Genomic DNA, 16,704 nt, shown 5'->3' on the forward strand with positions numbered 1-16,704 from the left:
ACAATGAGTCAGCATGAAGCAGCAGATTTTCTGAGTCATAGTTTTATCTTTTGAATGCTACAAGTTAGGTGAATATTGCCAAAGTGAACGTGTTTTCAGATAATTATAATTGGGCTAGAATTCTAAATTATGTCTGATTTTGAAGTATTCTTATCTTCTGGATAATAATGTGTTGTCTCCTGGTTCTGTTGCTAAAATAGAGTAAGAAGTACCAGACAACCCTGGTCCTTCCTGAAAGGAGTCACTATGCTACATATTGCCACCCATGGAAGGGAAACTTTTCATCTACTTTGTGATATTAGGAAATAATGTTCTTTCACATCTTTTATCTTGATGTAACCCTCGTGCTTTTATTTTGTTATGTTGCAGCTTTATCGATATGCTTCAGCTCAAGCAACAACCAGCAGAAATTCTCTTCTGATAGATGTAATTGCTGCTTATCAACGATTCTGTTCTCGACCTCCCAAAGGTAAAGCCCCTTAGGTATTCCTGTAATGTTCTGCATTTGTTAAAGATGTGTCCTGAGCATGTAGTGACTCATTTCTGTCTTCTGTACCTACTCCTTGACCTCTGACTCAGGTCTTATCATAGTCCTGAAAATGTGGCACCTTCAAATGTAGTGCTTTCATATGAAGAAATAGGCATGTAAGGAAACTTTTTTTCTTTAACATTTGTGGGTTGTTAAACTACATATTTAGACTTTGATGTACTTGTACACAAGAAATGTAATACTTTTAGCTTATCCTTTTTAATGATATGTGAACTGTTTTAAAAACAAATGAACATACATAGACCTGATGAATTTTAGTTTGAGCATGTGTATATTTTTCCTTTTCTTATAGGATTTGAAAAATATTTTCCTAATGGAAAAAATGGGAAAAAAACTAGTGAACCTCAAGAAGTTACTGGAGAAAAAAAAGGTACCTTTTAAAAGATTATGTGTGAGTTTGGGGTTGGGGCTGTAGCTCAGTGACAGAGTGCTTACCTGGCATGTGTAAGGCAATGGGTTCTATCTGCACCACATAAAAATAAACAAAGGCATTCTGTTCATTTACAACTACAAAAAATTATGTGTGAGTTTTGTTTTTCATAATAACTGATGGAGGTTGTTCCACTGAACAAAGATAGAGTTAATCAGTTGTGGAACTATAGATTATGAGTACATAGAGAATTTTCAGGCCCTACATTTCATTTCACCTTAATTTTCTGTTTATACTTACCTGTCATTTTTCAAATTGAAGTAATTTAAGGTCCCTTAGGAGATACTGACTGATCAAATTAAGACTCTTTGGTAGATACAGATAGCTGACATAAAAATTTAAACCATTGAGAAAAGCCTTAGAAAGCTAATACATGCAAGATATTGGACACATATTGTGGTACAGTGCAGTATTTTAAAAATTGTTCCTGAGTTTTAATTGAACCTATCTTATCTTGGGGAGTCAGAGAGGATCTTTTAGGGCTGGTTGATAAGAGGGACAGTACGGGCTCAGAGCCTCCTGCTCCCATTTCACATATACAGTATTACAATGCCTGGCATGTGCTGGCTTTCAACTGGCTTCCTTTCTTTTTAGGGAAATGTAAAGAAAAATGTGTCAGCTCTTATGGGTTCTGTTGGTAGTGCTGGGGATTGAGCAGGGCCCCACAGAGGCTGAGTAAATCATTCAGCTGCATCCCCAGCCCAGCCCTTGTTTTTAAATGAACTTGCCATCTAGTTGAGAGACAGATATATGCTCAAAGAATACGAAGGAATGAAAGGAAGGCCAGGGAACACAGGGAGTGAGGTGTGCTAGTGTGGGTGATGGTGGCCAGGAGGATGTGGGAGGGAGTATTGGTGTCATGGGCAGCTGCTACAGGGTTTTCCAAGGGTATGGCCAGTATTCTGGGTCTTGGTTTGGGAGTAAATGAATGATAGTAGGTATACTATAAATACAACCTGTTGGGTACCTGTTGCCTAGATGTTGTTACCTTGTCGCAGAGTAGTTTGGAATAGTCACCCAGCTGAGCAATGTGATGACTCTGTTTCCCAGTCCTATGCCTTGTTACAGGTGGGCCTGAGATCATACACCTCACACCTCTCTCTGCATGAAGCACAGGTGGTGAAACCACAGCTTCAGGTGGCCACTGAGGATGGCAGCACCTGTGGTCTCCCCTCCTGCTGACTGGAAGGGTTTGATGGTAGTTGAAGATATTAGTATGGTATTTGTAGGTCATCAACAAAATGAAGAGGAGCCCCCCCCCCAAAAAAAAAAAAGGTGTTACTGACTGTATTAGTTTGTTGTTAGGGGTGTCGTCATAAAGGATCATAGCCTTTGGCTTTGGCAACAGAAATGGATTGTCTCATTCTGCATGCTAGAAATCCAAAGTCAAGACATTGGCAAGTTGGTATCTTCTTCTGAGAGCTATGAGGAAGAATCATTGTATGCTCGTAGATGGCTATCTGCTTTCTGTGTCTTCACTTCGTCATCTCGGCATATGAGTGTCTTTGTGCAGATTTCCCCTGCTTATGATGATGCTAATGGATTAGGGCTCATCCTGATCCCTTCATTTTGTCTTGATTACCTCTATAAAATCCCTGTTTTCAAATCAGGTCACGTTCTGAGGTACAAAGGGTCAAGACTCATTGTATAAATTGAGGGATGAGGTGGACACAGTTTATCCCATAACAGTGACAAATATCAGATTCTTACACATGAATTATTGTGGATGAGAGTGGTTTATTTTGTGGTGCTGAGCTATGCCCAGCCCAGGTGAGAATTACTAATGTCAGGCCTTCCCATAGAAGAAACTTGACAGTGTTTACTTTGTGGAACTGGGGAAGGGGAGCAATTACTTTTTAGCTTTGAAGGAGTACTCAGGAATTCACTTTCCTGAGTATAAATCCCACCTGTCACTCAGGTGACAAGGCAACAAGCTAATCAGTAAATCAGATTAGCTCCATCTTCTTCCTTAGAATGGGTATAATAGTTGCATAGTTCTTGGATTATTGGGAGTTGTGCATGTTTCACGAAATACTATAAATAAAGTGTTGATCATTTGACACAGTGTATTTTGTTGTAGGTCCTTTATTACACGCATACAAAGAAACCTTGTTGACAGGTAGGGTGCCTTGTTTTGTTTATGACAGAATCAAAAACAGCTGCTACCCCACGCTCATCTGGAGGAGGAGGTGCTGGTGGAGGAAAACGCCGCGGCAAGAAAGATGATTCTCACTGGTGGTCCAGGTTCCAGAAGGTTTGGTTCTAAACTATGTGCAATTTTGAGGTTTTGATGTGGCCCCAGAGTGGGTTGGGAAGGGCTTTGTCTTGCATGGCATAGATCATATTGTGGAATTTCAATCTTAGGGTGACTTTCCCTGGGACGACAAGGATTTCAGGATGTACTTTCTCTGGACTGCTCTGTTTTGGGGTGGAGTCATGTTTTACTTCCTGTTCAAGAGCTCTGGGAGAGAAATCACATGGAAGGACTTCGTCAATAACTATCTTTCTAAAGGAGTAGTAAGTATTTATGAATTGGTGGCCACCATGTTTCAAGAGGTGCAGTTCAGGAGAGAGCAAACAGTGACAAGTAGCAAGTTGGCTAGACCTGTCCGTCACAAAGTTCCTTTGTTCATGTTCATGTTGGTTTCTCTAATGACAAAAAGTGCGGCAGTCAGAAAACATGTTCATTATGATCCACAATCCCCAAACTTACCACAGCATCCTTTTGATGCACTTCATATTAAAAACTGGTGTGTTTGGAGGCACTGCTTCTATCCGTGGTCCTGGCAGTCTCCCATCTGTTTCTGTCACTACTCACCTGCCTCTTCCTGCATGATGATGTGTGGCAGCCTCTCTCAGCTCTTTTATGTCTCCACTGCTTCTAATTACTCTCCAATGACTTGAAGCCAGTCAGAGCTGTAAAGTAACAGAGAGGCTCCATGTGTGGGCTGGGTGGAACATGTGAACTTTGGAGTCGCTAGTCTGCTGGGAATCCTGTGTATATGCCAAGTCTTTGACCAGGTAAGACCATGTCTCAGCACATTCACAATGCCTCCACTAATAAGGCATATGTTATTTTATGTATTATTAAGAAAATTTAATAAGCTACCAACAAAACTACATCATGCCATTGATTGTGAAATGGATCCCAACTTCTAAGAGGTTAAAAAATATGGAAAGTGTGCATCTTAACATTGATGAATGTCATGCTAATGGAGAACCAGGACTAGGCCTGCTGGGTAATCTGAGAGAAATTAGCCTTGCAGTGCTGGAGTTTTTATCAGTGAAATAGTAAAATAAACATGGTAATGCTTACTGAGGAAATGTGAAAAATAACTTAATTTCTAAAGGTTGTACAAGAGAGTGAGGATAGAACTGGTTAACAAACCCAGATATACACTATTATCAAGAGATCATTGTTCTGAAAGAAACTTTCATGTGAGGCCAAGATACCTAGGTAAAAGATGAAAGTTCCAGTCGAGTCCAACAAAGGATGTAACTTACCTATAAAAGACGAAATACAGATGAAGGGGGCAAAACAGAAAAAGGAAAGCATTAGGCCAAACTTAGCTTCTTTTAATGCAAATTGAAAATAAGAAACCAGTTGGGTATAATTATTAATGAAAAAATAATACCCAACACTGACAGGGTACATGAAATAGGCAGTCATACAGAGAATTGGGCATTCTGTATAAAGTCTTAAAAATCCTTACATCCTCTGAACCACTTCAGTGGTTTATACATGAAGTGGTTTAATCATAAGATGGATTCACAGGGTTATTCATTCCAGTGTTTAGTTAAAGAAAACTATAAGGGGCTAGGGCTGGGGCTGGGGCTCGAGCTCAGCAGTAGCATGCTTGCCTGGCATGTGTGAGGCACTGGGTTCAATTCTCAGCACCACATATAAATACATAAATAAAGGTCTATCAACAACTAAAAAAATATTTTAAAAGAAAACAATAAAGAGGAAACAGGTAAATGTTCAGTAAGAGGGAAATAGTCGAATAATAGTGCTAAGAAAGCCTGTTTCCTTTTCCTGTCTTGTTCAGAAGTCACAGAAGAATTCAATAGTGATGATTATAAATGCCGATTTGTTCTTGATCTTGAAGCTACCAACATTTACCTATGTGACAAATGTCTAGTCCTTGTAGATACCTTGTTTTTACTACATTGAAGAAGTATTTTGGGTCACTTTTAGAGTTGTTAGGAATGGGTATAGAATTTTTTTCACTTGTTTTGACCATCTAAGTATTTTTTTTTCTTATTTGATATATTAACTTGGTAGAGTAACAATTTGTTAATAATAAATCATGATTTTATTTATCTTTTTCATGCTTGTTATCTTTGTTTTTCTCAGTTCTTTTTTTCATTCTGGTAAAGTACATAAATCCTAATTTTACCATCTTTTTTTTTTTTTTTTTTACATTTTTAAGTGTACGGATATTAAATACATCCATAAAGTGCAGCCATGACCAACATGGACCTCCAAAACTTCATTTTTGTAAACTGATTCCCATTGAACAGGAATACCACTCTCCCCCTTCTCATGGCTCCTGGCAACCACCAACCTACCTTTGTCTCTAGAATTCTGACTACTTGAAATACCTCATATAGATGGAATCATGAGGTATTTGTCTTTCTGTGTTTGGCTTATTTCTCTTAGTATAATGTCCTCAAGGTTCACGTTTGTCAGAATTTCCTTCCCTGTTAAGGCTGTACAATGTTCAGTTATGTGTATGTGCCACATTTTGCTTTTCCATTTATGCATTGATGGGTACTGGGTTGCTTCCAAGTTTTAGCTGTTGTGAATGATGCTATGAACATAGGTATCCCAGTATCTCTTTGAGACCCAGCTTTCATTATTATTATTTAACGTATGTGTAAAGGAGTGGAATTGCTGGATCAGGTGGTAATTCTGTTTAATTTTTTGAAGAACCACTCTACTGTTTCCATAGTGGCTGTACAGTTTAACATTTCTCTTGATGGTACACAAGCTTTCCCATTTCTTCACATCCTCACCAGTGTTTGTTATTTGTTTTCCAGTAGTAGCTGTCCTAGTGGGTGTGAGGTAGTCTCTCACTGAAGTTCTAATTTGCCATACCCTAATGATTGATATTGAGCATCTTTTCATGTGCTTATGGCCATTCATGTATCTTTTTTGTATGTCCATTCAAGTCCTTTACTCATTTTGAATCAGGTTATTTGCTGTTAAGTTTTAAGAGTTCCAGTGCATTCTGCATATTAATATCTTGTTAGATATAAAATTTGCAAAAATTTCTTCCCCTTCTGTGGGCTGCCTTTTTACTCTGTTGATGTTGTCTTTTTTTTTTTTTTTTTAAGAGAGAGTTTTTTAGTGTTTATTTTTTAGTTTTTTCGGCGGACACAACATCTTTGTTTGTATGTGATACTGAGGATCGAACCCAGGCCACATGCATGCCAGGCAAGCGCGCTATCACCTGAGCCACATCCCCAGCCCCTTGATATTGTCTTTTGATGCACACACAAAAATAGGGCCTTGAGCATTCTAGGTAAGGACTCTACCACTCAGCCACATCCCCAGTCCTTTTCATTTTTCATTTTGATATGGTCTCACGAAGTTGCTAAGGCTGATTTCAAACTTGCAGTTCTCCTGCTTCATCCTCCTAAATCTTTGAGTTTAAATGTGTGTATTGCCTCACCGAGCAAGGCATAAAATTTTTAAATTTTCATGAAATCTAATTTTTCTATTTTTCTTTAGTTTCTGGTACCTTTGGTGTCATATCCCAGAAGTCATGCCAAATCCAGTCTTATGAAGCTTCTGCCCTTCATTTTCTTCTAGCAGTTACATGGTTTGGGGTCTTAAAGTTAGGCCTTTTTTCCATTTTAAGTTGATTTTCATCTGAAACTTTATTCTTTTGCGTGTGCATATTCACGTTTCTTAGCACCATTTGTTGAGAAGATGGTCCTTTTCCCATTGAATGGTTTGACATCCCTTTGAAAATCATTTGTATATGAGAGAGTTTATTTCTGGGCGCTTGCATATTTTTCCCTCTTGAATCAAATCCAGGGCCAGCACCCTAGGCAAATGTTCCACTATTGAGCTATTTCTTGTCTTTTTCATTCTATTCCATTGTCAGTTTTTAATGCTAGTACTTTACTGTTTTGAGGGCTGTAACTTTACAAGAGTGCACCACAGCACTCAGCTGTTATTCTTTTTCAAGATTGGTTTGGCTCTTCTTTGAAATACCATATAAATTTTAGGGTGGGTCTTTCCATTGCTGGGGGAAAAGAAAATCAAGGGACTTTCATCGGGATTGCTTTAACTTTGAATTGCTTTTAGTATTAACATTGTAACTGCATTAAGTCTTTTAATTTGTGAATGTAGATGTGTTTGTATATATTTGTATCTTTAATTTCTTTCTAAATGTTTTTATCATTTCTTGTACAAGTCTTTCATCTGCTTAAGTTAATTCCTAAGTATTTTATTCTTTTTGGTGGTGTTGTAAGTGGAATTATTTTCTTAATTTCTTTTTCAGATTATCCATTGTTAGTGTATAGATATGCTTTTTATTTTTGCATGTTGACTTTGTATCCTGCTATTTTGCTGAGTTCATTTATTAATTCCAGATTTTCTGTGTGTGCTATCGTTGGGATTTTCTGTATGTGTAATCATGTCTTCTGCTAACAGATAATCTGGCACCTTCCTTTCTAATTTGGATGCCTTTTGTTTCTTTTTCTTACCTAGCTCTGACTAGAACTTCCAGTAGTGTTAAATAAACATGGTGAAAGTGGACATCTTGCCTGGTTCCTGATTTTAGAAGAAAAGCTTCCAGTCTTTCACCACACTGTGTGTTTTGATGTATAGCTTTTATTGTGTTGATGTAACTTCTTTCTAGTTTGTTGAGATTTTTATTATAAGCGGATGTTGAATTTGATCAAATGCTTTCTCAGGCATTAATTGAGATGACCATGTGGTTTTTCCCCTTTACTCTGTCAATGTGGTGTATGATGCTGATTGATTTTTGTACATTGAACCATCCTTACCTTCTAGAAATATATCGCACTTAGACATGAAGTATGTTATATTCCTTTTAATGTGCTGAATTTGGTTTGCTGATTTTTTATTAGAGATTTTTGCATGTATGTTCATAATGTATATTGATTTATAGTTTTCTTTTTTGGTAGTGTCTTTGGCTTTAGTATCAGAGGAACACTGACTTCATAGAATGAGTTAAAAAGTATTGTCTCTTCAGTGTTAAGAATTACTGGAGGGGCTGGGGATGTGGCTCAAGTGGCAGCGCACTCACCTAGCGTGCTTGAGGCACTGGGTTCAATTCTCAGCACCACATAAATTAAAATATTGTGTCCACCTAAAACTAAAAAATAAATATTAAAAAAAAATACTGGAGGTAGTTTTTTTTTTTTTTTTAAAGAGAGAGAGAGGAGAGAGAGAGAGAATTTTTTTAATATTTATTTTTTAGTTCTCGGCGGACACAACATCGTTGTTGGTATGTGGTGCTGAGGATCGAACCCGGGCCGCACGCATGCCAGGCGAGCGCGCTACCGCTTGAGCCACATCCCCAGCCCATGGAGGTAGTTTTTTTAAAGTGTGGTAGATTTCACCAGTGAAGCCATGAGTTCCTGGGCTTTTCTTTATCAGATTTTTTATTACTGATTGAATATCCCTACTATTATAGGTCTGTTCAGATTTTTCTCTTTCTTCATAGTTTAGTTTTTGGAAGGTTTTGCATTTGCAGGAATATGTCAGTTTTATCCAGGTTATTCAATTTGTTGGCCTACAGTTGTTCATAGAACTTAAAACTATTTTATTTCTGAAAATGAGTTATGTCCATACTTTCATTTCTGGTTTTAGTAATTTGAGTCCTCTCTTCTTTTTTTTTGTTTGTTCGACTAGCTATTGTTTTGTTAGTGTTGCTAATTCTACCTCACCCCACTCCCCCCAAAAATACTTTTGGTTTGTTTTTCCTCTTTATTTTCCCACACTTTCTTATTCTCTGGGCTTCAATCTTTATCATCTTCCTTCTGCCAGCTTTGGGGTTAGCTTGTTTTTTCCTCTGGTTCCTTGAATTGTAAAGTTAAGTTATTGACTTGAGTTCTTTCTTGTATGTTTATTTTTTTTTTGGTACTGTGGAATTAACCCAGGGGACTTAACCATGGAGCCACATCTTCAGTCCTTTTTATTTTGAGACACAGTCCTATTAAGTTGCCTTAGCCTCCTGAGCCACTGGGATTACAGGCTTGTACCACCGTGCTAGGCATAACCTAATAATTCTTTTAAATGCATCAGTCTCTTAAATTATGTAGAAAACAAAATATAGAGATACAAACCTAAGTTAGAGTAATATTAACTTTTACAATTTTTTTGTGTATTCACCATTCTTGAGATCTTTCATTCTTCAAATGGCTTTAGAGTTACTTTCTGTGATGTTTCTTCTTTCTTTTTGCAGGAATTGCTTGAACATTTCTTGCAGCACAGATCTAGTAGTAAGGAACTCCCCTGGGCTTTTCTTTATCTGGAACTGGGTTAATTTCTCCCTTTTTTGAAGGACAGTTTTGTCAGGTATGTCATTCTTGGTTTATAGCTTTTTAAATTAGAATTCCTTGAACTTAGATGTTTTTATTCTTGTCTTTCATCAAATTTGGGGAGTTTTTGGCCATTATTTTTTTTAATATTTATTTATTAGTTGTAGTTGGACACAATACCTTTATTTATTTTTATGCTGAAGATTGAACCCAGGACTACATGCTAAGCGAGCGTTCTACCGTGGAGCCACACCCCAGCCCAGTTTTCAGCCATTATTAAAAAGAAACATTCTCTGTCCCTTTCCCTCTGTCTCTCATCCTCCCGTGACTCCTACATTGGATGAGTTGGTCTGCTTGATGCTGTTCTGCAGATCCCTTTACTCTGTTCACTTTTCTTCAATTATTTTTTTCTTTCTATTCCTCAAATTCATAATTTCAGTTTTCCTATTGTTCACTGGTTCTTTCTTCTACCAACTCAAAGCTGCCTTTGAATTCCTCTAATGAAGTTTTCATTAGAGTTATTGTACTTTTCAGCTCCAAAATTCCTGTTTTTCTCTTTTTGGGGGGCGCAGGAGTGGGGGAGAATACCAGGATTGAACTCGAGGGCATGCAACCACTGGACCACATCCCCAGCCCTATTTTGTATTTTATTTAGAGACAGGGTCTCACTGAGTTGCTTAGCTCCTTGCAGTTGCTGAGGCCGACTTTGAATTCATGATCCTCCTGTCTGAGCCTCTGAGGTTATAGGCATCTGCTGCCATGTGCAGCGTAGGTTTTCTGTCTCTTTATTGGTATTTGTTTTGCTCAAATATCATTTTCTTGACTTTGTCCATTAGTTCTCTGAGCATTTTTTAATGGAGTCATTTTAAATTTTTGTCTAGTATATTTGCAATCAGGTCTTTCTCGGGGACAGTTCTGTTGATTCACTTTTTACCTTTGAATGGGTAATGCTTATCTGTCTCTTTGTGTGCCTTGTGATTTTGTCATTGAAAACTAGACATTTGAACATTTGAATCTGATAATGTAACTGAATATCAGATTCTTCCCTTTCCCTCAGGGTTTACTGTGAGGTTTTTGTTTGTTTGTTGTTGTTGTTATTATCATGGGCTGTTTCAGTGCCCAGGATCAGATTTGCTGAGGTCTTTTCTGAACCTTAAGTCTTTCCCTTAATATACATGGTCTGATTTTCCCTGTATATGCAGTTGCTTTAAATGTCATGATCTCTAATACCTAACTCCAAAGTGGGAGAAAAGAGATAAATGAAGAAAATGGAAAAAAGGCATTGGCCTATTAGATTCCCTAGCATGCACTTCAGTCACAGGAGGGGTACAACAGTGGCTACCACCTATTTGCTCCACTGTCATCAGAGACAGCATTCAGAGCACAGATTCCTGGTCTGTGGAGGACAGGGTCCTTTAGCCTACCCTCATGCAAGCTTTATGGCAGCTGCTTCAGTAGCCTATCCTGGACTGGGAGTGTGCTACTACAGTGCTGACAGCTAAAGTTAACTGAAGTGAGCCACAGTTGACCAGCTAAGCCTTCTAATAACTCCAAATTTCCAAAATAATTACAGCAAACAGATTTTACCTGTATAGGTGGGGAGGTAGATTCCTGGTGCTTCCTACTCCACCATCTTCCATCTACTCAGATTTTTTTCCCACCCATACTGTGATTGAACCCAGGGCCTTGTGCATGCTAGGCAAGCACTTTACCACTGAGCCATATCCCCAGCCCTTTTTTGTTTTATTTTGAGACAGGATCTTGCTAAATTGGTGAGGCTGGCCTCAAACTTGCAATCCTTCTGTCTCAACCTCATGAGTTGCTGGAATTACAGGTATGCACCACTGCCCTGGTTCTACTCAGATTCTTGAAACAAGTGTTTTTTGGTTTTTTTCATGAAAGTGAGGATGTTATATGCATAATTCTCAGATGTCGTGGGGAGCCAACATTCTCAAAAGTAACTCTTGTCTAAGTGTGGAAGGGGCTGCAGTAGTCCTTCCAAGAGTACTAACCAGTGCTTGAGAGGAGTCCCAATGGTGCCAGCTCTCCTGACCCACTGGCTTTTTGGAGTCAGTCTGCCACTTCCCAGGCAGCTTTGTAGGGGATAGGGTTCTTTTCCCCATTCCTTTCCAGACCAAGAACAGTTCCTCCTCTAGGTCAGCTTCTCTACTTTCTGTTTGTCATTTGTATTTTTCAGATTTACTGGTAGAGCACATAGTGAGAAGTAGGCATATCTCAAAGGACTTCAATCCTGAACTAGTCTTTGGGAAGAGGTATTTAAGAATGTTCTTAAGAATCTGATATATTTAGTGATTTAAAGAAAGCAAATTTTATACTCATGGAGTGGCCAAAATGAAAAGGCTTTATAATCAAGTGATGGTGAAGATTTGGAGCAATAAGAATGTTTTGCTGGTACAAGTGAATTGGAGAGCCACTTGGCAATATTTTGTGATGTTGAAGGTATGGTCTACCCTGTTACCCAGCTGCACTTTGTCTGCCTATAGATATATATTCCTGGGGACTTTTTGAAGGTATATCCAGGAAGCATTGTTTATAATGAAACAACAGGGAATGGGAAGGAACTTGGGGTGTACTCATCAAATGTAACATCCCACAGAATGAAACGTCAATGTGGTTAAACTGAACGAATGTGATATTGGGAGAGAGAGGAAAGGAATAGAAGAGTGGATAGAAAGCAAGACCTTTTTTTTTTTTTTAAGTTTATAAATAGGCCAAAGTGAGTGTGGATATCATTCAGGGTTATATAGATGTGTAGTACAAATGCAAAGGCAGGTTGGGGGAGACCTGCCCGTGCATGCTGTCCCCTCTGGGAGAGGGTATGCTGGGGAGCCTCCCCAGTATTGGAGGTGGGAATGTGGGGCATCCTCTGATTCATGATTATTTTCTGTGTGTATGGAATGTCATCTTCATTTTAAGTGAGCTTAAAAGAACATTTGGAGTATTTATTTAAATATATGTTTGAATGTTTAACTTTTTAAAATTTCCAGGTAGACAGACTGGAAGTGGTCAACAAGCGTTTTGTTCGAGTGACTTTTACGCCAGGAAAAACTCCAGTTGATGGGGTAAATAATTTTATTAATTGATGTGAATTAGTCATAACTTTGCAGATTGAGAGCTGAGAGAAAACACCACTCATGTTGCAGCAGTGTGATGTACCCTGACAGGTGGGAATCTGTGGTGTGAGTTAGTGCTAGGGGCTGCACCTCTGACTCACTCCTGGTGATGCCCATACTACTGGGAGGTGCTCCACAGAGTCTGATGAGAGCCAAGCACTCAGTGTCTTGCCCCATGGATAGCTGGTGCTGAGTTAGGGGCTGTTCAGGCAGGTGTGGTTAACCTGCTAGGTACATGTTTTAGGGTATGAAACCACATGAATTTTTTATCTTTGTCAGGAAACAACTTACCAAGAGCTATTGTTATTTAAAACTTCTCATCTTTTATTTTTAGGTGTGTAGAGAGAACTTCCTTGCTCAGTAACACTGATTGCTGGGAAGAATATGGAATGACATGTTGATGTCTTCTGAGTTTTGTATCTTAATTTTTTTTTTAATCCACTTAACCACTGAGCCACATTCCCAGCCCAGTTTTGTATTTTATTAGATACAGGGTCTCACTGAGTTGCTTAGTGTCTCACCATTGCTGAGGCTGGCTTTGAACCTGCAATCCTCAGTCTCCTGAGCTGCTAGGATTATAGGCATGCACCACTATGCCCAGCTTAAATCACCACTTTTTTAAAAAATGATTGCAGGTTAAAGGAGAGCAAAGTTTTTTTGTGAGTTATAAAATGAGACTAATACTTGTAAAGTGCCTGGAATATAAGCACTATTTTTATCTAGTCAAACTCCATAAATATGAGTCCTTACAAGTATTAGTATCTTGTGGTTGTGCAGAGAGGCAATTTGACAATGCTTAGGACACTGCCTCTGGAGCCGGACTCCTAGGGTCAGATCCCAGCCTCTGCCTCTTATTCTGTACATAACCACGGGCAGGTTAAGTCATTCTCATGGCTTCTTTTTTTCTTTTTTTAAATTTTACTGGACATTAAACTCATCGGTACTAGACCACTGAGCCACATCCCAGCCCTATTTTTTATTTTATTTAGAGACAGGGTCTCACTGTGCCTCACTTTTCCTGAGGCTGGCTTTGAGCTTGTGATCCTTCTGCTCTAGCCTCCCAAGTTGCTGGTATTATAGGCATGTGCATCACACTGCACCTGGCTCATGGTTTTTTATCTACAAGAATTAGAGCTTGGGCTAGCTCAGTTGTAGAGTGCTTGTCTAGCACATATGAGGCACTGGGTTCAATCCTCAGCACCACATAAATCAATAAATAAATAAAATAAAGGTATTGTGTCCATCTTCAATTAAAAATATTTTTTAAAAAAGAATTGAAGCTCATTTTCAACCAGTAGATACTAATACTATACAGAATACATTTAGACTTATGTCCATGGGTTCTGCATCCATAGATTCAGTCAACTACAGATTAAAAATATTTGGAAAAAATTTGCATCTTCAATGAACATGTACAGATGTCTTTCCCTGTCATTTCCTAAACAGAGTATAATAACTTTGTAGCATTTACATTGTGTATTAGTATTTTAAATAATCTAAAGGTGAATTAAATTACTTTAAGAGGAGGCATGTAGATTATATGCAAATACTATGTCATTTTATAAAAGGGATTGATCATCTGCAGATTTTGGTATCTGTAGATACCAAGGAGTGGTTGTACTTGTGTGCTGTTTAGTAAAGTAGCCATCCCCCCCTAGTCCCCTAGGTGTCCTTTCCTATGGCACTCAAGACTTCCCGACTCTGGGGAACTGAAGGGTGCTGCTGGACAGCTTGGCACTTCTATTCCGATTGTACATGCTAGTGTTTTTTCTAATGATTCATATTTTGACTGTCACTCTATTCCTTCTTCTTGGGATGGTTCTTGAGATTGAGTTGATATATTTAAAGGACTTAGAACAGTACCACGCACTCAGTAATTGCTCAGTGAGCTTTTAGCTATTATTGTTATACACATTTGTTTTCAGTTTGGGAACAAGATGCTAGGAAATAAAGAAGAGAAAAAGAATGAATTTGTATCTAAAAATAGGGTTATCTTTTCAAATAGGACTTTTTATTCTGTTCTTTGAATTTATAATTTTAGAGCCACGGGAAAATACTCCTAAAGAAATGCTTATTTGCTAAGGACTACCAAATGTTCTGAGTGATTTAATCACCAAGTCATTAAAACCAGGCTCTATTACTGCTATTTTTAAAATTTGTAAATCTTTACTGTTTCTGAAAACTTCAAAAAGTCAACTCTCCAAGTGAATCACATCATTTGTTCCACTTCATTCTTAGGGTATTTGTTTTTCTGTTTTTATAGCAATATGTGTGGTTTAATATTGGCAGTGTAGACACCTTTGAGCGGAATCTGGAAACCTTACAGCAGGAATTGGGCATAGAAGGGGAAAATCGGGTGCCTGTTATCTACATTGCTGAAAGTGATGGGTAAGAAGTACTTTTTAAATTGTTTTGAAAACTGTTTGCTGTGATGGTTCATCATGTCCTATGTCACTAGGTAGCAAAGTTACACATTAGATTCTCAAACTGCCCTTTCTCAGTTTGGCCAGAGTTTAAAACAATCACTAGTAACTTAGTTTGTGTACATGAATGATTCATTTCCTACACAGATTATTAACATCCAATGTATTGTCGACATAGAGTTTCAGCATAAAGAGTCTTTCATATAAGAGTAGCATTTCTATCTTTTTTTTTTTTTAAGATTTATTTATTTATTTATTTATTTGTGGTGCTGAACCCAGGGCCTTGTGCATTCGAGGCAAGCACTCTACCAACTGAGCCATATTCCCAGCCTCCACTTCTACCTATTTTAATAATCATTTTTACATTTATATTTCATAGAGTTTTCCAGGATTTTTAAGTGATTCTTCCTCTCTCTTAAGAGCTACTTCTTCCCTTGGGGGTTATTTGTCTTTAATAATCCCACTTACAAGTCTTAATAGCTGCTCCATGTATTCAAACAGTTTTTGGGCTGGGGGTGAGGCTCAGTGGGTAAGCACTTGTTTAGCGTGCATGAAGCCCTGGATTCCAGTTCCAACAGCAGAACCAGTCTTTGAGCTCGTTTGGAAGTTACGTTGCCTTAGAGTGCTCATCCACATGAACCCAAGAGAACCATTGGCAATTACCTCTTTTGTATTGAATGCAGAAGGTACCCCTAGCTATAGAATTACTGGTTCTAGAGCAAACCAGAAGTCTTAAATTTTTTTGTATATGTAAGAGCAAAAAATAACCTGATGGTTAGTATGTTAATTGCATTGGTGGTGTCACTCAGATTTAAGGATTTCTGGAGTCTTGGGTACATAGACTTGTAGTCTATCTGCATCATGTGATGCTAGGTAGTTGTGGTGATGATGGTTCATGGGGGATTTATCCCCAGCTCTGAGGCTATAAGGTGTAATGACTTTATAGGCTGCTGCTGCAATGTTACATGGGTTAAATATTCCTTATCTGATGTATTGGGACCAGAAGTATTTCAAATTTCAGATTTTTTGAATATTTTGCATAGTTTTATCAGTTGAGCATCTCTAATCAGAACTCTAAAATGCTTCAAAATCCTTAAGTTTTTAAGCATCATGTTGGTGCTCTGAAAGTTTTCAGATTAGGGATGCTCAGAATCTGTACAGACTTCTACTGTATCATTCTTAAAACTTTTCTTATCAGTGTAGCTTTTTTTTTTCTTTTTCTCCAGAAATAAACCAAAGATAAATTTTTCATGGTTTTCACTGCTTGCTTTAGCAGCATTGAAACGTTTGTAATAAAAAAATTAGAGGGCTGGAGATGTGGCTCAGCGGTAGCGCGCTCGCCTGGCATGCGTGTGGCCCGGGTTCGATCCTCAGCACCACATACCAACAAAGATGTTGTGTCCGCCGAGAACTAAAAAATAAATATTAAAAAATTCTCTCTCTCTCTCTCTCTCTCTCTCTCTCTCTCTCTCTCTCTCTCTCTCTCTCTCCTCTCTCACTCTCTCTTTAAAAAAAAAAAAAATTAGAAAGCAAGGAAGGGGCTGGGACTGTGGCTCAGTGGTAGAGCAGTCACCTGGCATGTGTAAGGTACTGGGTTCGATCCTTAGCACCATATAGAAATAAAATAAAGGTATGTGTTCACCT

The 16,704-nt window shown here is 38.3% G+C and overlaps 1 protein-coding gene across 2 annotated transcripts in view; it reads left to right on the forward strand.

Annotated features, from left to right (window-relative positions):
- Afg3l2 (AFG3 like matrix AAA peptidase subunit 2) overlaps nucleotides 1–16,704 on the forward strand; it is a 43,268-nt gene that overhangs the window by 5,192 nt on the left and 21,372 nt on the right. For both annotated transcript variants that reach the window (XM_077792276.1, XM_026415492.2), the window contains exons 2-7: nucleotides 370–469; nucleotides 843–920; nucleotides 3,128–3,234; nucleotides 3,345–3,497; nucleotides 12,512–12,586; nucleotides 14,901–15,025. In XM_077792276.1, the coding sequence (XP_077648402.1) occupies nucleotides 370–469; nucleotides 843–920; nucleotides 3,128–3,234; nucleotides 3,345–3,497; nucleotides 12,512–12,586; nucleotides 14,901–15,025 (638 nt within the window). The remainder of the gene's footprint in view (nucleotides 1–369; nucleotides 470–842; nucleotides 921–3,127; nucleotides 3,235–3,344; nucleotides 3,498–12,511; nucleotides 12,587–14,900; nucleotides 15,026–16,704) is intronic.

Source organism: Urocitellus parryii, chromosome 13 (assembly GCF_045843805.1).
Source record: "Urocitellus parryii isolate mUroPar1 chromosome 13, mUroPar1.hap1, whole genome shotgun sequence".
Taxonomy (NCBI): Eukaryota; Metazoa; Chordata; class Mammalia; order Rodentia; family Sciuridae; genus Urocitellus; species Urocitellus parryii.